Raw genomic sequence first — 27,574 nt, forward strand, 5'->3', positions numbered from 1 at the left:
TTCCGGGACGCTGCCGACGCCGGGTCGCGCGTCGCTCAGGCCCCGGGGCCCCGGCCCCGCAGCTCGCAGCTGGGAGGTCGCGCAGGCGCACTGACAGCCAGACCGCGGCGGAAGGAAGCTGGTTGGATGGATCGAACCGCTGTGCGAAAGAAAGGGGGAGCCGTGCACGGAGTGAGGGGAGAGGATGGAAAGAGGAAAAACAGCTCCAAATAGCACCCTAGCCTGGAATGAAAACTGTGAAGTTACTACCGTAGAGTGACACGGAGCAGGCTGTGCTGATGTGCGGCCTTCCTCCCCCTTGACTAGTATGGTTTGGTCGGAAGGGCAGGCGCTGGAACTTGCGCAGGCGCTGGAACTTGCGCAGGCGCTGTAACTTGCGCAGGCGCAGAGTGGGAAGCAGCATGGCGTCCAGGGCCAAACGGCGAGCGGTGGGAAGTGGGGTTCCGCTGCCGCCGGGGGACCAGGCCCAGCGCGACGAGGAGGAGGAGGGTGACACCGAGGACGATGAGGACAGCGACGAAGAAGAGGACGACGACGACGACGACGGGATCGTGGGCGAGGTGAGACGCACGTCTGCGCGGAGCGGCGACTTCCCGGCTGGGGCTGGGGCCCCAAGCCGGAGCAGGCCGACTGCGGGTCCCACGTCGGTCCGCAGCCGCGCGGGATAGCGGCGGGACCCCTCCCGCGCCGGCCTCCCCACCGCAGGAAGCCCCCGCCACCCCGCACTTCACCTCGCTCCTCCGCGGCTCCCTTCAGTTCTGGCCTGAGCGCTCCAAGTCCAGAATGGGCCGGCGGGGACCCGCGGGGCGCCCGGCGCCCGGCGCCCGGGACGGCGGGGACCCGCGGGGCGCCCCGTGCCCGGGACGGCGGGGACCCGCGGAGCGCCCGGCGCCCCGCCGACAGGATCTGCGAAGTGCAGCCCTCCTCTCCGCACGGGTCTTGCTTCCCTTGCGGCTCGCTCCCCTTTCTCGAAGGCTTCCCGCTCTAGCCTTCCTTAATCTTTTCAAGCGCATCTCATTCCAGGTTTTCTGTGTTCCGATCTCAGCTAGGCTATGTTCTCTGACCCTCTGGGACAGCGGAGCTAATCGTGTTTATGGCCTCCTAGAACTGAGTTTCTTCGTTCAGATTAGTTACTACCCTAAAGCCTGGTATTACACACAGCCCTTCCCTTGTGGAGGGCATCATTAGGACGGGTCGTTCCAGACCCCTGAATGTTTAAGTGTCAGACTTGGCTTTCCCAGTCGCCACCTTTTCTGTACATGGTTCCCAAATTCAGCAGCTGCTCGAATTCCAGAACTAGGTGTGAGCTTAACTCCTACTTTGTGTCGCTGTGTTCAGGCCATCTGTACACCCGCCGGCTTTGCCTCCTTCAGCATATGGGTAGTTGGTTCTTCAGCTCTCTTGTTGCACACCCCGCGCCATGTAGTCCTGCCTGGACTACTACTAAGTGTAGTTTAATGATATTGGGGCTAGGGTATCTGGGCATAGCCACTTTGAAATTGTATGCAGCTGTATTTTTTTGTGGTGCTGTTGATCAATCCCTGAGCTTTGTGCATGCTGGGCAAGCACTCAACCACTGAGCAGACCCTGCCTTTCTGTTCTTGTCTTTCTATAATCGACTCCATTTATAGCAGACAGATCTAATATGTCTCTTCTCACTCCTTTGCTCAGAATACTCCATTAGCTTCCTGTAGAAAATCCCAAGTCCTTATGGTTGAGGGAAAAAAGGCAACCAGGATGGCTCAGGATAAGCAAGAAAGACTGACGGAAATGAAGGTGTAGAGGTAAGCATGCGTTAGACAGAGGATACAGGGGAAGGTACCGTGTGGATGCAGACTAGAGGGGACTATTAGTAACTGATCCACCTCCCTTCCAAATTAGCTCTTTATTCCAGCTCCCTGGATGCTTACTCAACATTTTTCATGTAGAACTGTGAATAGTAATTCCGCTAATTTTGGATTATAGAAATCAATGCTTCTTGCATTAAAGTGGAAAATCTAACAGGCTGCCTATGTCTAAAACTTGAAGTCTGTAGTGATCATCATAGTGTAATTAGTGGAATCTCTAATTTGACAATGTCAGAATTAAGAGTTTTTAATATCCCTTGATTCAGCAACTTATAAAAATTTACCATACAGCAGCTCCTAGCCTAGATTGTGAGCATTTTATATTAACTCATTTAATGGCCATATCAATCCTTTAAAATTAGGAATTATTATTATTATGTGAGACCACACAGCAAGCTAAGCGAAAACAACACACATAGATAGTCTTTATGTGGAGGAAAAAAGAAACAAAATGTGTCAGGTTATGTGATCAGGGCCCCTGGAGAGGAGCACGGGACTAAGAAATAGGCAGTAAGTTTCGCCTCCCTATCCCTTTTTACCTCCTGGCATATTTGTCTTTTCTGACAGCTTTTAGGACAGTTTCTTTTACTGAAATATTTGATGGATATTATTCCTTTGTTTCAAGGAAGCTTTCTTATACTTGAGATGCTCAATCATCTACACCTCTTGATTTAGGAAACCATAGTAACTGTTTGGGAAGTCAAAATCAGATCTGTTGTGAAACAAGGTGGCTTGTAAGTAATAAGGAATGTATATGGTTAAAGTCCTGAAGAGCCTCACTGAAAGGAAAAAGTGAGGCAAAAGGATGAACCAGAGAAAATGAGTAAGTGAACGCGAAGGAGAGGTAGGGCTAATGAAAGGGGAAAAGAAGGCATGTTGGCACCTGAGCTTAGCCAGAGGCCGAGAACCGCTGGGAACAGGCTTACTTGGTGAAGGCTCTTGTGACCTGTGGGTCCCACTACGACTCTTGTTCGCGTCTGTGTGGAAGAAGGCTATGTGCCATAGCCCTAATTCTAAACTCTGCTGAGCAGGTTCTTACTGTGCCTGTGTGGCTAGGGGCCCAGGCCGGGAAGGGGCATGGACGGTAATCCGTGTGCACCACGTGCGTGCTGCGCCTATTTCAGAGTGGGATTTGAAGTCTGCAGGCTGCACTAGGTGCCCTTCCCCGGCAAGTTAACAGCTGAAGGACACTTAACTACGTGCAGTCAGGGTGGCAAAGCCCTGAGGTCTAGTTTCCCCTCAGTCCTTCAGCTACGATCATGCCATAAAGCTGAAGGACGTCTGCTGCCTCATCGGCCCACGCTCAGTGTATCACTTACCAAGGCATAGTGAGGTCTTGGGTAGTATTTTGAAACACCTGCGATTGTTGTTGGCATCTTTTCTTAGATTCCATTGCTATTTCTCAGGGAGATCGGGAGCCCTGGACCTATATATCTTCTAGGCTCTTGGAGTTACTTTTCTACTGCAGGGCCTTAGCACCTTTGTTCTCACTTCCCAGCGCCTGTCACTTTTTTCCTGACTTCTGCTGCTGAACCTGGTATAGCACAGTGTTCCTTTTTTCATGTGCATGTACTTGCAACTTGACTTTGATTTCTGAGTGTCCTCTTGATGTCTGAATTCCCACCTGGGCAGTTAAGCACATTCTTACCTGCTTTGCTTACCATTTCATCCCAGTGCTTGGTACCAGCAAAGAGATGCTTAACCCATGGACTCCGGCCCACGGGTTAAATCAAGCACTAGGCAGTTCTAGAGATTTGCAGCCAGGTAAATGGTCATTTCTCCTTTGTGGCTGAGGTGGCGGTGTTGTTGCTGATTTCTCAGCATTTAACTAGGTCACTTAAGAGTGTTGCTTCTCTCCAGCTCTTGTATCACATGAGGAAAAGGAAAATGTGTCAGTGTTCTTTGTAATCTGCACAGGTGGCAGTTTTGGCAATTACCCTCCCCCTTCCTCCCTTTTGAGACAGGCTCTTGCCTTGTAGGCCATGCTGGCTTCAGATTGGGAAATCCTCCTGCCTCAGCCTCCCCAATGCTGAGATTATAGGCATGCACCATCATGCCTGACCTTTGCTTGCTTGTTTTGAAGCCTAGGACATTCAAGTAATATTTTCTGCTTATTGTCTTTTTTTTTCATTTTGTGTAAATGCTTAATAGAAAATAAACCTAAAAGAATGGTGAGAAGAGAGAAAAATAATACCTGAATTGTCTTGGAAAGTTCCCTGGGATGACCTTTTTTGTATGTTCTTTACAGGAAGTGAGTGTTGACTTTGAAGCTTACTCCATCTCAGATAGTGATCATGACGGAATTAAGAAATTACTACAACAGGTATTGTCTGTTATTTGTCACCCACACCTTTGCCCTTCTGAGAAAATCCAGCAATTCAACCCAAACGCTCACATTTCATCCTTTCAGAGCTCTGGTTTCTAGCCTCTGCACTTCACCTGGAAGAATTGTTTTTCTTCTCCAGGGCTAACCTGGTTGTGCTGTGCTGCTAGATCCGGTCCCCTGATTAATATGTTAAGTTTACTGTCCTCAAATGCCTTCCTTCTCATGTGCTGATCTGCTTGAGCTCCTGTTCTGTTTACTCTTCATTCACACCCAGACGTTGTGGCATAGGGTTCTTACATAATAGTCATTTGCCTGCGCCTCATGGTGCTGCCTCGGTTTACTTTTTCCTTAAATAAGGCTGTGTCCCTCTAGGCTGGTCGGCCCCCGGTCACCAGCTCTGTCTCCCTCCCTTCAAGCCTTTCCTTATTTGCCCTTACTGACTGCTCTTTTTTGAAATACCTTAACCTTTTAGCTTCACTGACTCGTGCTTTTCTCTTCCTCTTGAGGTTGCTTTTCCAAGTTATCTTCTTGGTTGTCTTTTATTTGAATGAGGGACATGATATTTTATTAAAAATTTTTTGCTTTGATCTGAATTTAAATTTTCTTCTCCATTTTAGCTTTTCCTAAAGGCTTCTGTGAGCACTGCAGAACTAACAGATCTCTTAATTCAACAGAACCATATTGGGAGTGTGATTAAGGTAAGCTGGCAGCTGTGTTTACTCTGGTGAGGGTTCTTTCCTCCTGTTCAGCTCTAACTGAGGGGGAGATGGGCAGAGGGAGGCAGTGTTTGGTGCTGGTCCCTGCAGCCGTCAGGTAGCGAAGCGCAGAGAGAGATGTGGGCTGACTCAAGTTCTGTGGGAGGTAAAACAGGGAGGTGCTTATTATGGGTGGGCTTTGAGAGAGAGAGAGAACAAGAGTCGAGGTGGCTGCGTTTCTGGCTTGAGCAGCCAGGTTTGTAGGCACAGAGGAAGGGCTGGTTGGGAGCAGGTTTGAGGCTTTGCCTGGGAGCATCTTGAGTTTGAGGTGCCTGCGATGTGTGCACCTGAGATACTGAGCAGCAGCTGGTGCCTTGGAGACTTGGGCACGCAGGTCACAGTGGTCGATGGGGTTGCCCAAGGAGGGCAGGGCACAGACACGCTGGTAATACCAGCAGCATGCAGATGAGCAGAATAAGCGGTAGGACCCACAGAAGAGATGGAAAGGATGGCAAGGTGATAGTGCCTCACCTCTGCAGTCCCAGCTGCTCAGAATGCTGAGGCTTAGAGGATTGAGGTTCCAGGTTGGCCCAGGTGGGAGAAGCAGGGAAACCCTATCTTCTGTTAGCCAGCAGAATGCTGGACTGGAGGGGTTTCCCAAGTGGTAGTTTGCCAGCTGTCAACAAGAAAGCTGAGGAAGATTGCAAGGCTTGAGTTCAAGCCCTGGAACTGGCACGTACACACGAGAGAGAGGTGGGTAGAAGAGCAGTAGAGGCAAGGAAGGAACATTTGAAGGAGGGGAAGTTGTCATAAAACATCGTAAGGGTCCAGCAAAACGAGGCTTTGCTGCTTATCACCTGGTGGCTGGAACTTTGTAAGTGCCTTTGTCAGGTGTGAGTCACATGGGCAGTCGTAGAGCTCTTATGTCCTTTGGTTTAGAAAGCAACAGCAGCTTCATGTCATTTCATTGATTTAGCCTGAGTTCCTGGAACCTTTTTCCCATGCCAAGCTCCCCGCTGCTAGGACAGTGAGTGCAGCTTAGAGCCATACCATTGGCACACCAGTCATCCCACACCACATGGGAGGAGAGGCTGGTGGTGCCAGTCCAGTAGTGGTAGGGAATCCCACGAGACTCGCCCTGTGCTACCTAGGATCCCAGCCCACATAGGTGAGGTGTGGCTCAGGCAGGTACCAGGGTGGGAAGAGAGGTCCAGTCCTAGAAATAGCCAGTGAAAGACAGGGCTGGAGTCCTGGCTCAGAAGTATCACACCAACCTTGCCCCTGATGGGAGTGGGAGAGAGGGAGGAAAGAGGAAAGAGGAGGCATGCAAACAGGCAGTAGATGAAGGAAAGCTGAACCATGCTTTAAGCCTGTCAGGAGAGTCAGGACATTCAGGTTGAGGCCAGCATCTGATGATTGAAGTTGACTGAAGTCACTATCTCATTCTTGTTTTTTTGACTCATCGGTTTCCTTTCTGGCTCAGGATTTCTTCTGTCCTGCCCAAAGTTTCAGCGAAACTTAAGCCTGCTCACCTTCCCTAGTGGTCAAGTGCTCTGAAAGTGTGAGTTCTAGGTGGGTCAGTCTGTGGACCAGAGAAACAAGCAAAGACTGGCTCCAGCCACTGTTCAAAAACAAGTGATTTCACGAGTTTCTCTCTCTCTGGGATTCATAATATAGTGAGATCTTGGAGAACGAGAATGTCCTAAGACTCTGGTATAAAGAAATCTAGGGCAGTGCAAGTTTGTCCAGATATGGAAAGGCATTGATTACTCACAGAACTTATGCATTGCTTTTCTGAACTGACACTTTGCTTTTGAAAATAACAAGACCTTGATTTAAAATTGTTATATTAAGCTTTTCAACCAAGTGCACAATTGAAATACTTTTTCTTTTTAAAATAGCAAACAAATGTATCAGAAGACAGTGATGACGATATGGATGAAGATGAGATTTTTGGCTTCATAAGCCTTTTAAATTTAACCGAAAGGAAGGTTAGTTGTACTGGGTGACATCTGCATACTTACGCCTTAGGCTGAAACTGGCTCTATTTAATGCATGTTAAAAATGCCTTTTGTATCAGAGAACGTGGGGGGGGGGTGGGTGTGCACACGCGCATGCGCCCACTCTTATAACATTTATTGTAATCCCTTTTCAGTGAAGGTGTTGTTTGTCTTGCATCATGTGACTATTCCCCGGGGTACGGTCATGCAGCATTTTGGGCTTTGGGCCACCCTGCAGTGCCTGCTGCTGCCTGCCTGCAGCGTGCTGTGTATACGCTGAAGGTTGAAGGCGCTTCTTGACATTTACTTGTTTAATCTTTTTAATGATTTGCCGTTGAGTCCTAATAAAAACCATGCCAGCTACTTATCCCTTTGTGAATAAGACACATGCTACACTTAATCTGCAATTTTAAAAACAAACTCTGAGTTAATTTTCAATTGCCTTTGTGGGATGGGCTAGGATTGCCGGTGCACTGTGCGAGTGTTGATGATAACCTTGGCTTGCCGACAGTCATGGGTGGTAAATAAGCAATTGTGGTTCTTTTTTGGGAAATGGGCAGCAACATTCCACATTTTAAAGGCGGTGGCACTAAGCTTCCTTGGCCTTCTTTTTCTCCTTGCTTTCTAGGGCACCCAGTGTGTGGAACAAATTAAAGAGTTGGTCCTCAGCTCCTGTGAGAACAACTGTGGCAAGAGTGTGGTTGAACATTTGGAGAAGCTTTTAAATGACACCACCAAGCCGGTGGGCCTTCTGCTAAGTGAGAGATTCATTAACGTCCCTCCCCAGATTGCTCTGCCCATGCACCAGCAGCTGCAGTAAGAGACTGGAAAACGCCTTCCTTCTAACAGTCAGTTCTAAGTACATCAGGATGTGAGGCTTAAGTAGAATGTGTAGGTATAGAGGGAGTAATAGCCTAGAGGAAGCCTGTTTAGTGTGAGGAGAGAGGAATTCTGTGAAGCTCATCATTCCTGATGAGCCCTTAGGAGGATCTAATGTCACCACAATCATGTTACTGTTTTAGAAGACTTTATAAACAGTGTAGAAACCAATGGATTTCCAATGGGTAATCTTCTTACCTCATAGAAGTCACATTTCACATTCACAGATTTTTTTTTTTTTTTTTTTTTTTTTGAGTCTGGTTGTGGGGCCTGAACTCTGGGCCTGGGCGCTGTCCCTCAGCTCTTCAGCTCAAGGCTAGCACTCTACCACTTGAACCACAGCCCCACTTCCGGCTTTTTTCTTTTTGCTTATGTGATACTGAGGAATCGAATCCAGGGCCTCATGCATGCAAGGCAAGCGCTCTACCACTGAGCCACCTTCCCAGCCCACATTCACAGATTTCTAATGTGAATAAAACTGCCAACAGGACAAACCCCCAAATTCCTAAATTCCTTTGGTGTATTTTATAACTCATGAAACCATAGTGTTACTGTACCTCTCACCCCTGAGGTTTCTAATGTTGTTATTGTTGTTTGTTTGGTGCAGGAGGTTTAAGTATGCAAAATATTTAAGCAGGGTTAGCTGGCCAGGTGAACTGTGTTGCCTGTGCACTGACTCTGGGTCAGACGCAGGTGCTCCTGTGTGGTTTCTCAGGGCTCTGGCACTAAGTGTGGGATCACACCAAAGTCTTGGAGGATGCCGTGCACTTTGTCCACTCAGTGTGCTCCAGATGAACTCATTCTCCCCTCAGCTCCACTCAAATTCTGTTCCTGATGCCTTAAACATCTCGAGTCTACAGTCTCCCGGATGCCTGTTGTAAATTTGTCCTTTTCTCTAAACTGCTGAGCTTATGGTTATTTGGTCTTGCAAGAAGGTGATCTCCTTTCTATTAATTTTCTTTTTCTTTTTTTTTTATTCCGGTCATGGGCCTGAACTCAGCCTGGGCGCTGTCCCTCAGCTCTTCAGCTCAAGGCTAGCGCTCTACCACTTGAGCCACAGCACCACTTCCGGCTTTTTTCTTTTTGCTTATGTGGTGCTGAGGAATCGAACCCAGGGCCTCATGCATGCAAGGCAAGCGCTCTACCACTGAGCCACCTTCCCAGCCCTGTTAATTTTCTATTGGAGTTGAAATGAGTTGTTTTCCTCAGCTGTGGGTTTGAACTCAGGGCCTAGGTGCTGTCTTTGAACTCTTTTGTTCAAGGCTAGTGCTCTCGTACTTTGAGAGCTTCCAGTTGTTTTTTTTTTTACACTGGAGATAGAGTCTCATGGCCTTTCCTGCCCAGGCTGGCTTCAAAGCATGATGCTCAGATCTCACCTCTTGAGTAGCTTGGATTACAGATGTCAGTTACTAATGCTACAGAAGTTTCTTTACTCTTTGGTTTAGGAGTAGCCCTGTGTACAGGTTTAGTCTAATTTTTGGAAACACTTCATTGGTTATTCTAGAATTCAGGGTATTCACTTCTCTTCGGCTTTTATCGCTTATCAGAAGTGAGTCTGCGCTTATGAGAGCCTGTAGCAGTCATGTGTTGTAGTCACACTGATTCTGACCACATGCCTTAGAGGCTCTATTCAATGGTCCTTGCTCAACAAAACAGGTTCTCAGATATCTGTACTTTACCAAGAGCAGCGAGCTTGAGATTCATCTGTTAGTTGTGCTTCATGTCCATAAACTCACACTACTGTAAACATTTAGAATGCCACAATCATTCTAAAGTGCAAGCAACTGCATGAAGTCATGGCTTTACAAGTATCCATGAGATGTGGGATTGTTAGGCCTGTGTTTGGCAGAATCTGCTGAAAGCACCTCCCTGGTTCTCTGCAGTCCGGTTTGTGGACAGAGTTAACCTGGCCTGGCAGGTAAACGTTCTGTATTTGCCTCACAGGAAAGAACTAGCAGAGGCGCACAAAACTAACAAGCCTTGTGGGAAGTGCTGCTTCTACCTGCTGATCAGCAAGACGTTTATGGAAGCAGGAAGACCCAGTTCCAAGAAGGGGAGCGCCCAAAAGGATGTCTTAATGTTCGCAAATGCAGAGGAAGAATTCTTCTATGAGGTAATAAAACTATCCCATTTCCTGTTTAGATGTCAATAAGGATTTTCTTGAAAGTAATCAAGTTTTGTTTTTCTCTCATTTTATGCCAAAGTCCTTCAAAGTATGACTATTCATTTTCTATGACCCCAGAAAGCTAGTCACCAGCCTTTCCACCCCTCTGTAGGTAGTAAGCATAGGGAGGAGAGAAAAGACTACTGCTTGGAGGCTGACAAGGCCGTGTGAGACACGCTGTGATGTGAGCTAGACAGGACGGCTGAGTGGGCGATCAGTGAGGGGCTGGAGACCACACGCTGTTGGTGCAGAAGCTGGGAGTCCTTGTTGCTGAGGCCCCTGTGTGGGTGTCACGTCACTGATGGGAATCTCAGCATTGTTCCTGTATAACAGGATTGTCCTGTGACTGACCCCCTAAGTCCTGGCGGGGAGGGGGCACAGTGGGCATGTTTTTCAGAATTGGATCACATCACTTATGTTTAGGATTTCCATTGACAAGGCAAGGGATACAGATTGGGCTCTGCCCTTGTGTTCTAGGAAGATGTCAGTGAAACTGTGTGTGTGTGTGTGTGTGTGTGTGTGTTGCACTGCAGGCAGGCTACCTGGGGATATATGATGTCAGGAAGTGGCAGGTCATGTGGCCTTCCTCTGCATTCACAACAGCTTTCTGCTAGGAAGCAGCAGGAGTGACAGGAGCATTAGAAGATGATTCTTCCTATTAACGGACACGTTCAGTCTCAGTTTCACTACCTGTCATAATCAGATTACTGCAGAATCAAATGAAAACATGAAGTTGGGTGCTGGTGGCTCAAACCTGTAATTCTAACTACTCAGGCTGCAATCTGAGAATCACAGTTTAAAGACATCCTAGGCAGGAAAGTCCATGTGGCTCTCATCTCCACTTAACCACCAAAATGCTAGAAGTGGACCTGTGGCTCAAGCAGTAGAGCACCAGCCTTGAGCACAAAAGCTCAAGTAGGTTAAATGTAGGTTAATGGGTTTTGTCTTTGCTTAGCCACGTTTCTCATTCCTGCTTCCTCTTCTGCTGTAGAAGGCGGTCATCAAGTTCAGCTACTCAGTGCAGGAGGAAAGCGACACTTGTTTGGGCGGGAGATGGTCCTTTGATGACGTGCCGATGAAGCCCCTGCGAACCGTGATGCTGATTCCTGGAGACAAGATGAGTGACATCATGGAAAAGCTGAAGGAGCAGCTGTCTCTCTAGCCCACTTCCCATAGACAGCGGCGGGCTTGTTTTGTAAAATGATGAGAAACCCAAGATTTACTGAAAAACTCAGCGCTTTATTCAGATTAAGGTCCTCTACAAAAAGTAGGGCTCTTTTTTCATGTGTCCGTGACACACTTAGAAAATGTTGATTTCAATTTTGGTCAAATTATGAATGAATGTTTGATTAAAAACTTCCAGTATGAAGAATACATGGAGCAGGTAATTTAAAGAATGCAATAAAAACTCCTATTTTTTTATTTTAAAATCATTTATGAAGTGTCACTTCTTCGGGACTGTCCCGTGTTCGCTGTGTCAGCCTGTGGCTCTGGGCACGGCGTGGGCTTGCTGTGGGCTCGCGGTGGGGTCTGTGTTCGCCTGTGCCTCTGAGCACTCACTGAAGAGTGCATCTCTGTTCAGGAGTGTCTGGACACTTGTCGCATGCGTCCTCCTCCTTCTTCATGGTGGAGAGGGGGGACAGGTGGTCCATGACTTGCTGCAGAATATCCTTGCTTTCACTAGGAGGCAGATTACTGAAATAGTACTGTGGTGCCAGCTGCATAAATCTGAAACAGATAGGAGCGTGACGCCTGGGTCCTTCCCGGCCTCGGAGACCCGAATTTCATTTGAACCCCTCAAAAACACAGCCGCCTTTCATGCAACCAGTTCAGCTACATTTCTAGGGTACGTGGGCTTCTCTGGTGTTGGCCCATGAAGTGGAGGTGCCGTCTGGGTGAGGCAGTCCACAGTCCCATCACCGTATGGGGGGCAGGCCATCTGCTGGGGAGAGCATCAGTGTTGCTCTTGAGGGATCTGCCATCTCTAGTGGCTTCTGAGAAACCAGTCTCCATTCCATCACTGCCCCTCCTAGCCTGTCTCCACTTGGCAGCAACAGACATCTTAGAAGCATGGAGACGCTCATCCTCACCTGAGACCCCGTCTGCTGTGGACGGCACTTGGGATAAAGCTTAAACTCTCCGTGGCCTCTGGGGCCTGCCTGCCTCTTCTGTCTCCTCCTCTGCTCTCCTTTCCCCACTAGCTCCAGCCACCAGGGCATGTCTGTTCCTGAAAGCTGCTAAACTCATTTCTCCTCTGCCTCCCCTGCTGCCCTGCGCTGCTCTTAAAGACATGCTTTAATATTTCTGCGCTAGCTTCTCTCTCTCTCTCTTTTGTGTGTGTGTGTGTGTGTGTGTGTGTGTTATTCTTGGGGCTTTACTAACAGATGACCACAAACATATCATTTCACAGTCTGGAGACCACAAGTCCAAAGTCAAAATATAATACAACTTTTTTTTTTTGGGGTCCGGTCGTGGGGCCTGAACTCTGGGCCTGGGCGCTGTCCCTCAGCTCTTCAGCTCAAGGCTAGCGCTCTACCACTGGAGCCACCTTCCCAGCCCTTAGCTTCTCTCTTTAAGTTGCAGTCTCAGGCAGTTCTATTTCTTAGGCATCATTCAGAGAGCTGCCTGTATCCTCCAGGTAAAGCAAGATGTGTACAGGTATAAATGCCTTATAATAAAATGGAATAGAAACCAAGATTGTCATACTCCTGCAAGTGTAAATTCAAGCCTCATTTCTTTTTTTTTTTTGGTCGTGGGGCTAGGCTTGATTTCTGGGCCTGGGCGCTGTCCCTCAGCTTTTAGCTCAAGGTGAGCACTCTACCACTTGAGCCACAGCACCACTTCTGGTTTTCTGGTGGTTACTTGGAGATTAGAGTCTCACGGACTGTCCTGCCTGGGCTGGCTTTGAACCACGATCCTCAGATCTCAGCCTCCTGAGTAGCTAGGATTACAGGTGTGAGCCACCGGCGCCCAGCCCCTTATTTCTTCAAACTTACAGTTCAGGAGAGATTGCTGAGGTGACCCTGATGTAGTTGTTCTCAGAGATGCTGAACTGATGGAAGAGGACCCACTCGGGCATCTTCTTGGTGATGGAGTACGTAGATAGGGGATGCAGCTGCGCAACCTGCTTGTGAGTTAGCATCAGGTAGTTACCCGCCCCGTCAACGTCCCGAGCAATCTATAGGAAGCGTTTTAAAGAAAGTAGACTTTGCATTGGTATGTTAAACACACAAAACACTGAGAACATTCAAAGTACTTTATACGAAGAGTTAAAAACAAATTTGCCACCTATGTTTCCTGTTTTCAGATACAGACAAATGGTATTTTTTGCCCAAACTTTTGAAACATGATGACACTAACTTAGTGCTAAAATGGTGGAGCTTCAAGGTTTAGGTCAAGAAGTAGACAGAGCTGGGTGCTGGTGACTCACGAAGTTATCCTAGCTTCTCAGGAGGCTGAGATCTCATGATTCAAAGCCAGCCCAGGCAGGGAAGTCTGCAAGACTTATCTCCAGTTAACCACCAAAAAGCCAGAAGTGGGGCTGTGGCCAAGTGGTAGAGTACTAGCCTTGAGCACAAAAACTCAGGGACAGTGCCCAGGCCCTGAATTGAAGCTCCAGTTCCAGCACCCCGCTCCCCCAGCCCCCCAAAAAAGTATATGAAGGGCACATCTATGTCTGTAGTGTGCATTAGTCAGTCTGGCTATGGGACAGGAAAGGATGAGGCAGTACTTTGATCTATGTGGCATTAGTGTCAACAGCTGCATAGAGGAGATGACGGCATATGATGTTCTGCTTCCCTTTGTAGTGAAGAAGATCATGTGTCCTTTTGGACAGCGCCAATGTACTCTGGCTTATTAGCCCATTACTCCTTTGAGGGGAAGTATGTTTAAATACCAGATCTTTAGTACCATGCATTCTAGTTCGATTTAAACTGAAGGTCAGTTAAACTAGAAGTAAGTGGGAACCCCACCTCCTTTGTACCTGCATGAAGTAGCCTGACAGCAGAGCTTTCTTGATGTTCAGATTATTTTCCTTGGAGCCAAAAGCAGGTTCTGCATAGGGAAGCTCGATTCGCTTGATAATTTCTAAGAGTTCGGCTCGGATAACATCTGCCATCCTGAGAGCAGAGCCGTTGAGGAAGTAATCATGACACCACTTTTCCACACAGTCTGGAGGGAAAGACAAACAAGGGGCCGTCTCAGCTTGAAGAGCCCAGGCCTGTGGGCACTGTCTGCAGGACCTGTGGAGTCTCTTCTCCTGAGGAAGGAGTGGTAGGAAGGCAGCAAAGACAAGGTCTCTGGTGGCTGTGGGGCTGGCTGGCCTGGCACTGCCAGGAAGGGACCGTGCTGCCCGCAACTCCCATGCAGGTAGCTTTGCACTTTCCCTGAATCTGCAGCTGATAAAAGACAGCCTTTTAAGAGCTACATTTTGTCTCATGTGTTGCAGCATAGCTGTACACAGCCATGAATGTAAAGCAGGAACCAGAAGGCAGTAGAGCATAAATGCTTCTAATCCATGAGACTCTCACATTTTATTTAATAAAAGGATTACTGAGCTGGGAATGTAGCTTAGTGGTAGAGTGTTTGCCTAGCATGCATGAAGCCCTGGATTCGACTCCTCAGTACCACATAAACAAAAAGCTCAAAGTGGCTCAAGTGGTAGAGTGCTAGCTTTGGGCAAAAGAAGCTCAGGGACAGTGCTCAGGCCCTGAGTTCAAGCCCCAGGATTGGCATTAAAAAAAAAAAAAGTGGGGGGAGGGAGGGAGGGTAAGGGGAAAAACAAAGGAGGGGGTAACAGTGCTAGATAGGAAATGTACTCATTACCTTACTCATGTAACTGTAACCCTTCTGTACAGTATCTTTACAATAAAATATATATATTAAAAAATAAATGATAGCTTTGAGAAAAAAAAGGCGCATCACCAGGCTGACTTGGAGTTAATTATGTTAAGCTTATCTGTCTATACTAGCTGCAACTTTTTAGAATCCAAGTTCTCTTATCTAGTTTAGTTTGACGTTTTGTTTCCTGCCACCACTAACTTGTGCTTTGGCCTGGGATTCTACGTGGCCCAGTGCAGTAAGCAGATCCTTGTTTACCCTGTCTTGTCTACTTTGGCCTGCGTGGGGCAATGAGAGCACGTGCTTGATGAATATTGTCACTCATCCTGTTTGTTGTCAAAAGATGCTGCCAAGCCGGACTCAAGCCTGTAACCCTAGCTGCTCCAAAGGCTGAGATCTGAGGAGGGTGTTTTGAAGACAGCCCAGGCAAGAAAGTCCAATAAGCTACTCCAATAAGCTACTGAGAAAAAGCCAGAAGTGGTGCTGTGGCTCAAGTGGTAGAGTGCTAGCCTTGAGCAAAAGCAGCTCAGGGACAGTGCCCAGGCCCTGAGTGCAAGTCCTTGATTACTTTCTGGCTCCGTGGGCAAATGTTCCTTCTCAGCTCAGGAATACTAGCTTTCTGTTCTTTATATGATCCTACTACTGCCTTCCAAATTGCTGTCATAGTTTCCCACATCATTGTCAAATATTTTCCATGTTATCTTTTGGAGGAAAGGTTAAAAGGTGCCTTTTGGAAGACAGGTGAGCAAAGGCCCCTCTCAGCTCAGAGGAGCGCCGAGCTGCCTGCCTTGGCAAGGCTGCTCTGCCCTGCTCTGTCCGCTCCCCACGCATGCAGGCGCTTCCAGGTCCTCCCCGGAGAGCGAACGCACCTGCCGTTGGTCAAGCACGCGTGGCTTCTGCACACACCGTCTGCTTTCTGGGCACACTCTACTCTGGCTGGCAAAGATCCAACCAGATCCTCTCCTGCCTCCCTCAGCACTCCAGCCCAGTCTTCACTACTCCCTACAGCTGGTGTGGTTTGGCGTTCAGGGGTCTGTGTCCTCTGCAGAGGGAGCATACCAGGCTACAAGAGGAGTCAGTACAGCTCTGACAGTGGGCTCCCGGAGATGTCTGTTCCTTCTCTTCCACCCTAAGCCTCTGTCCTTGTCACTGTGTCCCCAGAAAGCCCAGGCTAAAGGCTGGCTGACCAGGGTGCCAGAGCTCCAGAGATTCAAGCGCACGTGGCAGCAAGTGGAGCAGAAGGATGAGGGTCTGCTGAACTCACAAGTCAGTCTGATTTGGGAGATAGGATTGAGAGGAAGCTTCTGAAACCATGCGCATTCACTTACGCTCACTGGTAGAGTTCAGAGCCGCGTCTTGGTAGGCCTTGAAAATGTTGATGAGGGTAAAGTGGTCACCTTCAGGATGTGAAAATGTCTTCCAACAAGTCATGGCAGCCTCCTCAGCCCCATGAGGCAGGTGGGAAAAGCAGTTAGGAGCTTTACAATGCAAAAGGTCACATGGTCAACAATACTGAGGACATTTCATCTTGGCAGATGTGCTGAGGCTCATTACTGTATGTGGACCTGCTCCTTATTGTTATTTACTTGCAAGCCAAGCAATGAGTCATCCTAAGTCTTTCTCCTCTTGGTGCACTTTGCTTTGCTAGTAACAGTTAATACCTGGCTTGCATTCCAGTATAAGCAGAGGGCCCGCAGGGCTCAGGAGCCTACACATGGGGGGAGGGCTAAGGCTGTCCTGGCACTGTAGTATTTGGCTTGTACTTCTGGCAAAAGGACATAAGAATATATAGAAGCAAAGATGCACAAAGCTGGAAGGGTGTAATACATACATACACACATACACACACACACACACGTACACACACACGTACACACGCATACAGAGTTATCTAGGGAAGAACATTTGTTGTGACACTTTCCTGTACCTCACAGACCTCCTCAGGAAAAGCAAACCTGGTATACTCTGACATGCCTGATTAGGAATCCACTGGAATTGGATTTTCTATACCAACTTTTTATATTTTTCTTTATCCTATTAAAATATTGCACTACCATTTCAAAAATCTAAATGAGGGGCTGGGAAGGTGGCTCAGTGGTAGAGCACTTGCCTTGCATGCATGAGGCCTTGGGTTCGATTCCTCAGCACCATATAAGCAAAAAGAAAAAAGCTGGAAGTGGCGCTGTGGCTCAAGTGGTAGAGTGCTAGCTTTGAGCTGAAGAGCTGAGGGACAGCGCCCAGGCCCAGAGTTCAGGCCCCATGACTAGACACACACACACACACACACACACACACACACGCACGCACGCACGCACGCACGCACACACACACACCTGCTTCAAACATTCCAAATGGATCTCACTTGACTTTACCTGTTACACGTTCGCTGCACAGAAGAATAAAGATGAAGTCATTCAAAGTACCTGTTACCATGGCAGCAATGGTCAGCATTTCATCCACGCAGTCAAATTCACAGGATGCCAAGATAGACTTTGAGAGCTGCGGGTCCAGGGGAAACTCCGACATGATGATTCCAAATTCAGAAAGATTCCCATCGTTGTCCAGTGCTGCCAGATAATCTAAGTCCTCCAATGCCTGCATCAAACTTTCTGGTGCTAAGCAACGGAAGAAAAAAAGAATAACAAGGTCATACAACCACTGTGGAACAATTACTGGATTTTCCTCTCCTGCATGACAGCAAGCCAACTATGAACAAAATGTGCAGCAACCGTTTGTCAGACACTGAAGGGCAGGCCTGGGGGAACTGGCAAAGTGAGCTCTATGGTTGTCTGGGATATGCGTTCCCAGGGCTCCCAGGCTTCCATGCCGAGAGGCGGGTCTGGAGGGAGTCTAGGGGGGAGGCTGTACTATCCAGGGCTGGGTGCCAGGGAAGTGCAAGTGTCCACAGCCATGGGTCAGAGTGTAGGAGAAAGCTAGAGATGGGATTCTGGAGACCCAAACCCTCCATGGCCAGGCAACAGAACACCAGGCAGTGTGGTCAGGAGGTGCTCAGCATGCCGGCTCAGCCAGGGTTGAGTGAGCACTGCTCCGGTGCTACTAGACAAATCTAAAGGCAAGCCTTGAATATTTACAAGAAGACAGACATTCAATGATCAACTGGTGAGACAATGTCTACCATCCAGTAAGAATTAGGAGGTACAAAAAGCAGGAAGGCACATTGTCTAATAAAAAAAATTGATCTAGGTACTAGTGGCTCACATCTGTAATTCTAGCTACTCAGGAAGCTGAGATCTGAGGGTCGTGGTTAAAAGCCAGCATGGGCAGGAAAGTCTGTGACACTCTTACCTTCAGTTAACCACTAGAAAACTGAAAGTGGTGCTGTGGCTCAACATGGTAGAGTGCTAGCCTTGAGCAAAAGAGCTCCGAGACGGCGCCTGAGCCCCCAGTTAAGTACCATGACAAAAATAAATAAGTGAAAAATTAAAATGGACCCAGAACTCAGAGGCAACAAAAATAGTAGACAAGAATATTCAGTAGGGGCTGGGACGGTGGCTCAGTGGTAGAGCGCTTGCCTTGCATGCATGAAGCCCTGGGGTTTGATTCCTCAGCACCACATAAACAAAAAGAAAAAAAGCTGGAAGTGATGCTGTGGCTCAAGTGGTAGAGCGCTAGCCTTGAGCTGAAGAGCTGAGGGACAGCGCGCAGGCCCAGAGTTCAGGCCCCACTACTGGACCCAAAAAAAAAAAAAAAAAAAAAGAATATTCAGTTATTTGCCAGTGCAAACTGGTTTTCTCCATTCCTGAATTCTTTTAGATTTACGCAGTATTGAAAATGCTATTGTGTTTATTATATCTGCTCAGTCTCCATCAGAAATGCATTTAGTCAAAGCAAACCACTTATCCTCTATCCTCACAGGATCAAGTTGTACAAAAACAATTTTTTAACTTGTCTGATACAGCGCCAAAGGGCACACCGGAAGCAAATGGCTGCTGTTCTGTTCTACCTAGGAGCTGGAGGACAGATGAGAGCTACTAGATTGCTCTCATTTATCTCAATGCAGGAAGTACAGGGTAGGTGTAGGAGATGTAGATTACCAGGGCCTAAGGAGCAACTGACTCTGTCTGCATCTGAGGGTGTTTAAAGTCACAGACAGTAAATTTCTGTGCTGTCCAGACTTTGACCATAAACTCCAGGCACTCCAGCTGTGACTTGACCAGATCCCACAGTGGCCAGGTCATCAGGAAAGCTTCTGGAAACCACCAGTGGTTGGGGAAGGACACGGATACTGAGCTGCAGCCCTGGGGGACAGCAGAGATGACCGAACACCCCACACTCTGAACATGCACTGGAAGCAAGAAATCAGTTTCCGGAAATGCAAGGCACAGGGCTGGAAAGGCCCAGGGAAATCTCCAGAGAACTTGGCACTTAGCTGGAAGTCTAAAGCTTAGCTTGAACCTCTACCTGGGCAAGGTTAGAACTTCCCTGTTGTTTTTGCTTAAAACTGAGCAGGAACATTATGGTTTCCCAGGCATATTTCAGCTTTAGGTTTTGGACACTTCCCTCTCCTGCCTGATGGTGGTTTTACTTTTTTCTTTTTGGCCTGTTGTGGGGCTTGAACTCTAGTCCTAGGTACTGTCCCTGAGCTCTTCAGCTCAAGTCTAGCTAGCAGTCTATCACTTGAGCCATGGTGCCACTTCTGGCCTTTTCTTTTTATGTGGTGTTGAGGAATTGAACCCAGGGTCTCATGCATGCTAGGCAAGCACTCTACTGCTGAGCCACCTTCCCAGACCCGGTTTTACATCATTCTTGAGAACCTATGGATTAACAGTGGGAAACACAAGGCTGTGAGAGGATGCAGTCCCAGGAAGGAAATACACACACATGTAGAAAGCTGGCTTCATCAGTGGGCCTGTGGTATGAGAGGAAGCAGCTGATGTGCTGGGAGAAGGTGCAAGGAGCAGCTGCAGGAATGACATGCAAGATGCACACAGAGCCCGGGGGGCTGGAATGCCAACACAGTCACAGAAAGCAGCAAAGCTGCTGCCTCATAAGAGACAGGCTCTCTGGCAATTGTTCCTATAAGCGTCTGGCGTGGCAGCTAGGCTTGCTTCCCAAAGGGCACTGACGGCTCATTTTATGTCCTAGAATAAAGCTGGTTGCACACAAGGTTAGGAACAGAAATGCCTTCATGATTCTGCCCCTCGTCCTGATGGCAGAAAGAGGACAGCACTTAGGGTTTTAGCAAATAGAAAGGATGAGTTAATGAATACAGATCACACACATGAAGGAACCAAGGAAGTAACTAAATAAAACCGAGTAAGTAACTAAACACGACTTGCTAATATTACATTTGACCTTGTAAGATACATCCCCCACTGTAGCCCATCTGATTGTTTTCACTAAAAAGCATAAGGATTTAGACTTGGGTTTCTCTGTGCCTGGGCTCAGTTTTGAACTCAGAGCTTTGTGCTCCTTCCTCACAGCTTTCCAGCTCATAGCTGGTGCTCAACTACTTGAGCCACACCTCTGGTTTGGAACTTTCGCATATTTGTTTGCTGGGATGGATCTGAACCCCAGTCTTCTAGGTCTTAGCCAGCCTTCTAAGTAGCTAGGATTACAGCTGTGAACCACTGGCGCCAGGCTTGATGAAGGTTCTGTGTATGTATACTCCACGGTAGATTATATGGAATGTAAGGTTTCTTCCTCTTCACAGCAGTTCAAAACCAGCCTCCTTTATTCAGCATAATACAACATCAATTTTTTTTTTGGGTCCAGTTGTGGGGCCTGAAGTCTGAGCCTGGGCGCTGTCCCTCAGTTCTGCAGCTCAAGGCTAGCGCTCTACCACTTGAGCCACACCGCCACTTCCAGCTTTTTTCTTTTTGCTTATGTGGTGCTGAGGAATTGAACCCAGGGCCTCAGGCATGCAAGGCAAGCGCTCTACCACTGAGCCACCTTCCCAGCCCACAACATCAATTTTATTAAGCTTCCTAGCCAATGCAGCTTTATGCCCGGTGTAACAGCTCATGGCAAAATCACACTTCTCTTCAAGGTATTCCTCAAAGTGCCTTGAAGGGCGACAATCACAGCATTGCCTCCCAGTTCCATGTTCCTTTTCTATGCAACCCCCAGTGCCAACCTCCTGTCTCCTGACATGGTATTGGAGAAGCCTGTTACACAAAGAGAGGTCATTCATTTTCAACAAGGCCTAAGTCTACTGGCAGCAGATGCGCCAAGACGTAGCAGAAGAGTCCAGCGCTATCGGTGACAGCGTCGTACAGTATGTCTCCTATGTTTGTAGATACAGGCCAAAGTTTTAGATGTGAATGGGAAGAACCCCGGGCTGGCTTCCTTGTCTTCCAGAAGCATCTGTCTATTCTGCCATGGGCAGAGCTCTCGGGAAGCGGCTGTGTCAGCAGCTTGAGGTTGGTGGTGACTAAGTGCATCTGAGCTCGGTTGTTCCCTGAGACTTCTCACATACCAGCTCTGCTCCTGCCCAGGACGTGGCAGGACACAACAGCCCAGGCAGTCCTCGCTGGATCCCTCTCTCTTGGTGAATCGCATCCACCCAGCCTAGGCCTCAGAGAGAACCAAACACGTCTGGGGATGTACTACTCTGAACACGACCGGTCATCCTGCTGCTCAGGATCGTCCTGCTGCTCGGTGGCCCGGATAAGAGGGGAGGAGGGAGGACATTCGTGGCAAACAGTGGCTGGATTGTGGGCGTCTCAGCGTTGCCTGCTGCAAGGCTTCAGAAGGGTTAAGGTGGCTAAGTATTTTGGTTTCCTGACAATACCCGTTTCTGCTGTGCCTGGGAAATGTGGCTGTGGCTTCACTCTGACTCATCATTCTGGAAGCAGTGAAATAAAAGATGCCTGCAGCTGGAGCATTCCACTCAACTTGTAACTGAAATACACGAACAGCACACTTGCTACCCTTTTTAAGATTCATGAAGCATGTGAAAATGAATTTGGCATAACGAGGCTACAGGCAGTGAACTGAATTCCCTCAACCTGGACCTCATTTCTAAAAGCTGGAGTTTGTTTCTCTCTGGGCTCCCGAACTGGGTCAGGAAGCCCAGGACCCACAGAGCACTCAGCAGACACACGGCCTGAGGCAGAGGCCGGGGCAGGGAACCTGCGGAGAAACTGGCCAGGAGGTGCACAGCACACTGTAGTTTCTCAGGCATTGTGACAAACAACACGAACAGCAGAGCACCCAGACCAGTTCTGTTATTTACTTCTTTGGTAAGCCTGCTAGGACATCTCAGGTAGGGCCTGAAAAGAGGGAAATTAAGGAAGTTCCTGGTATAAAGTGCAAATAAAAACTCAAGTATCAACCAAAGGGCAGTCAGTATTTTCACTTAGGAGCCTTCAGGACAACCAAACACACACTGGCTACAGGCCAGAACACGTCAGCAGACTGAAGGGAGCAGGGCCTTGCTGTGGGCTGTGGAAACACTGTCTCTGAGCATAGTGATGCTGGCCTTGGGCTAGGCCCTGAACAGTCTTAGGAGCAGGATGGGTGGGTGCAACTGAGGAAAGCTGGTGGGCAGCTGCTCTCGTGTCTAGGCCCTGCTGACATGGCTCTGTGAGGCACTGTGGTCCTGGGATGAGGTGGGGGAGAGGGAGAGACCATGGGGATTTTCAGAAGGAAAAGGAGGTGTAAAGCCAGGCACCAGTGGCTCACGCCTGTCATCCTAGCTACTGAGATCTGAGGATCACAATTCAAAGCCAACCTGGGCAGGAAAGTCTGTGAGACTCTTATCTCCAATAAAGTACTCAGAAAAAGCCAGAAGCGGAGTTGTAGCTGAAGTGGTAGAATGCTAGTCTTGAGCAAAAAGTTGTTTATGGATAGCACCCAGGCCCAGAGTTCCAAGGCCAAAGAAAAGAAAAGAAAACAAAAGAAAGGGTAACAGCCAGAAAGGTTCTGAGTCATGAGCCAGTAGGGATCTGGTCTGTGTTAAGGAGACCCGATAGTGAATGGCCAGACCATGCTGTCCCAGAGGCTGACAGTCACCTTCTCCATCTGAGTGAGTCACCGCCTTTCTTTGTGACTCAGTTTCCCTCTCTGTAAAAATGAGCAGATAATAACATCTACCTCAAGGGGCTATTATGTGAAATGATTTAGTCTGTTAGCAAACACCATATACATACATACTGGTTGTTCTGAGAGACCATCAGTGTGTAGAGGACAAGATTGAGCAGAGTACAGCTGCTCGAAAACTTGCCTGACATTTAAAACTAAACAGCCCAAATCCCTCTGGGACGGTGTGCCGAGAGGGGAGGCAGTATTTGCCCTCCACACAGGGCGGGCGCACTGGGAATACAGAGGAAAGCGCAGGGCTGTGCCTGTGCCCTGCGCTGCCAGGTCTGTCACGGGCAGTGGCTCATTGTCCTGACTCCCTTGCCCTTTCCTTCTGCACCAGGCAGCTCGGTGCTGCATCACCAGCTGTCGGAGCAGCAAGGGTTCTGACAAGGCCTGAGAATCTGGGGAGAAAGCAGAGACTGTGCCGGGAGAGGACTCTGGGTGTGCTCAGCAGAGCCCCAGGAAGAAGCTGCTCGGACTGTAATCGAAGCTGCAGTCCCAGCTTTCCTCATACCAAAGCTGGATCTAAACTGCAATGAAGTGAAATTCAGGTGAATCTTTCCAAGGTGATATGCTGACTCATAAAAAGGGATCACTGGAACTTGGAGAGAGTGAAGGAAGGGGTGACATTATCCAAAAAGAAATGTACTCATTGCCTGAATACATTAAAACTGTAACCCACACACATACACAAATTTAAAAAAGGATCAGTTGCCTTCCAACACCCACTCCAAGAAGCACCAAGCTGCCAGGAATGCATCTTTTACCACCTGTTGATCTCACCCCTGCCTCGACTCCCCACCATCCCTCTCTGTCTCTGAGAGCAGGCGGGTCCCCCTGGCTTTGGTGGCCAAGCACAGGTAATTCTCCAGGGACAGCAAAGTTATTTCTTAGGCTTTTGCCCTTATCTTCAGAGCATTTCTGCCTAAAATGAAAAAAACAGCTTTACTATCAACCAAACACTTGTGCCTGCCTGCACTGCCAGATGCCCCTTTTTCCTGGGCTGGGTAGGCAGGAAGGAAGAGGAGACATCCCAGTCCATGCCCTGCTGACCTGGTCTGTTCATGAAGTCGCAGTGGCCCAAGCCGGCAATGTCAATCCTCTTCAGGAAAAGCACCATGCTGGTGAGGTTGGCCTCCTGCATTTCTGCGGGCTTAAGTGGCCTCATGTCTTTGGAGGCAAATTCCTCAGTGTATAGGCAGAAAAGTTTTCCTACAAGAAATCAAGGGAGGCAGCTGTAATGGCCCTGGGTTGCCCTGGGGTCCTTGGGCTTCTGTGTCTGTGGGGCTACCTGAAGAAGATGACCCGAGAAGCTGCTTCCGGAGCTCTGCTTGGCTTTGGCTGATTGGCTGCAGAACGAGGGAGTTGGCTCGAATTCTGGGGTTGTACACCTTCAGAGGAAAGATGATGCTGTTAGCATCCAGAAACAGCACAGCCTCTCCTGAGGCGCCTGGGCCCAGGATGCTCCCGGTCCAATCTGGTCCAGCCCTCCCCACTGCTGTCCAACCAGGAGAGGGAAGCCAGGGGTTCTCATGAATGGATTGAAAGGCCTACATTCCCGGTGGCTTCCCTACCTCTGGGACCTCGGTGTGCCGGTGGAGTGCTGTGCTCGCGCAGGGCAGGCTCACCTCTACGCCGCACCCCGAGCTTTGCTAGGCATCGTAGCAGCACCCACGCCACACCAACAGTGGCCTGAAGGACAGTGATGGCCAGGGCCCCAGAATGGTGATTAATTCAGTTCTGAAGGGAACTCTGTTACCAGCAGGGCTCAAGGATGCTCAGTTTGTTCTCTGACTCTGAGAAGCACAAACACTGCTCTCAGAAGCCAGGATTTCTTTTGGATTTTTCTTGGATTTAATTTTAAGGAAAAAATAAAATAGTATTTATTTAAAATAATTTGATTTACAGTAATTGTTTTCTAAAAAAAGATGAATTTTTTGTCAACTATCATCCAATACTTGCTGAAATTAAAATCAATATACTTGAGAAATGAATTTCTAGCACATTTCCTGTGAAGAGATGCTAATTACACGAGGAGTTGCTAAGCTTTGATAAAGAGGCTACCAAGATGTATCTAACAGGTGTAATTTGCTGTAAAGCCACAAGGCTGGTGTATAACTCAGTACTTCACTACCATGTATATAAGTCCCAGGTTGGACTCCAGGACGGGAGGGAAGGAGAGTGGACAAGAGGAGACTGGTTTCATCTCTCCTCAGAACCTTCCCTGGCAGGTCAATCCATTTAATTTGTTCCCAAATTGCAACACTACTAGTGAGAGATGCAACCAAGATCATAGTTGCTGGCTGCAATCACTCTGTTCATGTGACCAAGTTGACAGAACCCCAGCCATGAAGTTAGTCCTCCTCCCCTTCTGGTCAGTAGGGTGGCAGGGGGTCAGTACAAAGCCCCACCCCCTGGACCTGTGAGGCAGTCGCACACCTCCTAACCTCTATGACGACAGTTACCTGTCTTCTCTCCACACCCACGTCAATCACAAATCTGACTGTGTTGTTCCAGATCAAAGACTCCCCAGAGCTGGTGGTCAACACCACTCTTCTTTGATACACTTGGCATGATTTTTCTGTCTCATCAACTGGTTTGAACACTGCACACTTCTCTTTGGGATACAAAGGAACAATCACCAGCTCTCCGAGGTCAGAGTGTAAGTTAGATCCTTCTTGACAGAACATTTCATAGACCTTTTCAATGTCCTAAAGCATCAACAACAAAAGGAATCCATGAGAATAACGTACAATAAAAACTTAAATCAGAACTCATTGAAATCTTGTACAGTAATATTACCTACCATATACAGACAAAGGTGCTGCCATGACCCCACCATGTGTCCAGCCTGATGCCATTCCTCACACTCATTGACAATGGTAGGAAAAGAGAACTCAGAATTGCACAACACACTCTGCATGTCCTCTACAGGCATATATTCTAATACATTTGGATCATTCTAAACCCAGGGGCACTTTAAAGTAGCAGAGACAATAAAGTAGGCAGGAACACTCACTGTTGATATCTCTGCATGATCCAGGCACTTAGAAAAAACTGCTTACACACATGTCAGCTATGCTGAGAAAAATGCAAACTACCTGCCAGCCAACTGTGTTCAAACCCTGGTACAGACAGCTCAAAAGGTAAGGCATTTAGTTCATGTCCCTTTACTTCTCTCATCACAGCTAGAGTTTGAGAACTTCATCTAAAACATCATCTGAGATAATTCTATTTTTTTCTATTTCTGAACTTCCCACCTTTGAAGAAACATGCTGAAGTTAGATGCATTAGAATTCACCAATAATCCCGGCTGAGAAGCTGACTTCACACACCTGAGTTTGGGAGACTCACTTCTATTCCCCATTTGTCGGCTCATGACTACAGCTTCTTTTCTATGCCATTTGTAGGATGGGCTGACGTTAACTCAAGGGTTTTGGAGGAGAGATCTGCCTAGAGAAGGAACCAGGCATCTGAGATCTCGAAGAAGTGGGGCAGCTGCCTCTTAGTGAGTCTGTGGCTAAATGTAACCAGAAAAAGAGGCAGAGGCTGTGTATGGGTCTGTGTACTGCAGCTACGTAGATCTCTTTCTTTGCTCACATTCATAGATCTGTTCTGCTCACACTGCCCTATAGTTGCTTACTGAACAAACAGCATCATTGCTCATCAAAATGAATGAAAAACTGCCAATTGGAAAAGCAGGTAAAACTTTTTTTGCAGTATGTGGTGGCATATGCCCCAGGCTAGCCTGGGCACATAACGAGATCCTGTTACAAAAGCAAAGCAAAGCAAAGGAGAGCAAAAGAAAGAGAAGCCGGGTGGGAGAGAGACAGACTTAGAGGTAGAGTGCTTGCCTAGCATGTGTGAAGCCCTAGGTTCAATTCCTCAGTACCACATAGACAGAAAAAGCCAAAGTGGTGCTGTGGTTCAAGTGGTAGAGTGCTAGCCTTGAGTAAAAGGAGCTCACAGACAGATAGTGCCCAGGGCCCGAGTTCAAGCCCCAGGAGTGGAAAAAAAAAATGACAAGACAATCAATGTCTGTAAAACTGTCTGAGAGGAACCAAGAAAGCTGTGAACACGGATTATGGAGCAAAGCAAACCTTTCCCCAAATCACAACCAGGCCGATCCTAGCAGTGCCGGGGAGCAGGGCAGAACAAGGAAAGCCTGGCGTGCCCCAGATGGCAGGGAAGGGAGATGAGACAGCACCTGCGGAACTCAGGACGGAAGCAAGAGAAAAGGCTGCCTGCAGGGGAGGTCTGCAGAAGTTGGCAGGCCTGCTATGGCTGTCCAGTTGCCCAAGGCAGGGCAGAGGAGCTGCCGGGCCTCTGGGGGAGCGGGGGCGGGGGCCGCTCAGGGAGCCGTGGCAGTGGCTGCGGCCAAGGCGGCTCCATCACTCCGCAGTGCGCACGGCCCTGGCCCTTCCAAGACGTCAAGCCTGGGAGGCTACGGCGTGACCCAGGGGACGCAGACACGTGTCTATGCACCGCGAGCCTGGTGAACACACGCCTTCTCCAGTCTATCTGTGCAAGTCACCAGTGACAGGAACTCACAGCTCATGTTACGCTCACAAGAATCAAATGTTCTAACATCCTCATTCCAATTCTGCTAGGAGCTTTATTTTCCAAAAATTCATTTTGGAAGTTTTTTTTCTTTGAGACATTCTTGCTACACAACCCAGGCTGTCCTGGAACTCACAGCCTTCCTGCCTCAGCCTTCAGAGTGCTGTGATTACAGGTATGCACCACTGGGCCTGGTTGCAGTTCAGAATTTTTGCTTA

The 27,574-nt window shown here is 48.3% G+C and overlaps 2 protein-coding genes across 3 annotated transcripts in view; one reads left to right on the forward strand and one right to left on the reverse strand.

Moving 5' to 3' along the window:
• Positions 1–362: 362 nt before the first annotated feature.
• On the forward strand, positions 363–11,341 carry LOC122126805 (BRCA2 and CDKN1A interacting protein). The gene is made up of 7 exons (XM_042701313.1): positions 363–560; positions 4,096–4,170; positions 4,791–4,871; positions 6,770–6,859; positions 7,497–7,684; positions 9,692–9,860; positions 10,903–11,341. The coding sequence occupies exons 1-7, from the start codon at positions 402–404 to the stop codon at positions 11,071–11,073; spliced, it is 933 nt and encodes a 310-aa protein (XP_042557247.1). The 5' UTR covers positions 363–401; the 3' UTR covers positions 11,074–11,341.
• The window catches only part of Dhx32 (DEAH-box helicase 32 (putative)), a 62,537-nt gene continuing 46,096 nt past the window's right edge, over positions 11,134–27,574 (reverse strand). For both annotated transcript variants that reach the window (XM_042701309.1, XM_042701307.1), the window contains exons 5-12: positions 25,262–25,507; positions 24,088–24,187; positions 23,850–24,008; positions 17,174–17,365; positions 16,079–16,228; positions 13,894–14,081; positions 12,908–13,089; positions 11,134–11,639 (exon numbers count right to left, since the gene is read on the reverse strand). In XM_042701309.1, the coding sequence (XP_042557243.1) occupies positions 11,468–11,639; positions 12,908–13,089; positions 13,894–14,081; positions 16,079–16,228; positions 17,174–17,365; positions 23,850–24,008; positions 24,088–24,187; positions 25,262–25,507 (1,389 nt within the window). In that variant the 3' untranslated portion in view covers positions 11,134–11,467. The remainder of the gene's footprint in view (positions 11,640–12,907; positions 13,090–13,893; positions 14,082–16,078; positions 16,229–17,173; positions 17,366–23,849; positions 24,009–24,087; positions 24,188–25,261; positions 25,508–27,574) is intronic.

Source organism: Dipodomys spectabilis, unplaced genomic scaffold (assembly GCF_019054845.1).
Source record: "Dipodomys spectabilis isolate Male_0828 unplaced genomic scaffold, ASM1905484v1 ptg000289l, whole genome shotgun sequence".
Classification (NCBI taxonomy): domain Eukaryota; kingdom Metazoa; phylum Chordata; class Mammalia; order Rodentia; family Heteromyidae; genus Dipodomys; species Dipodomys spectabilis.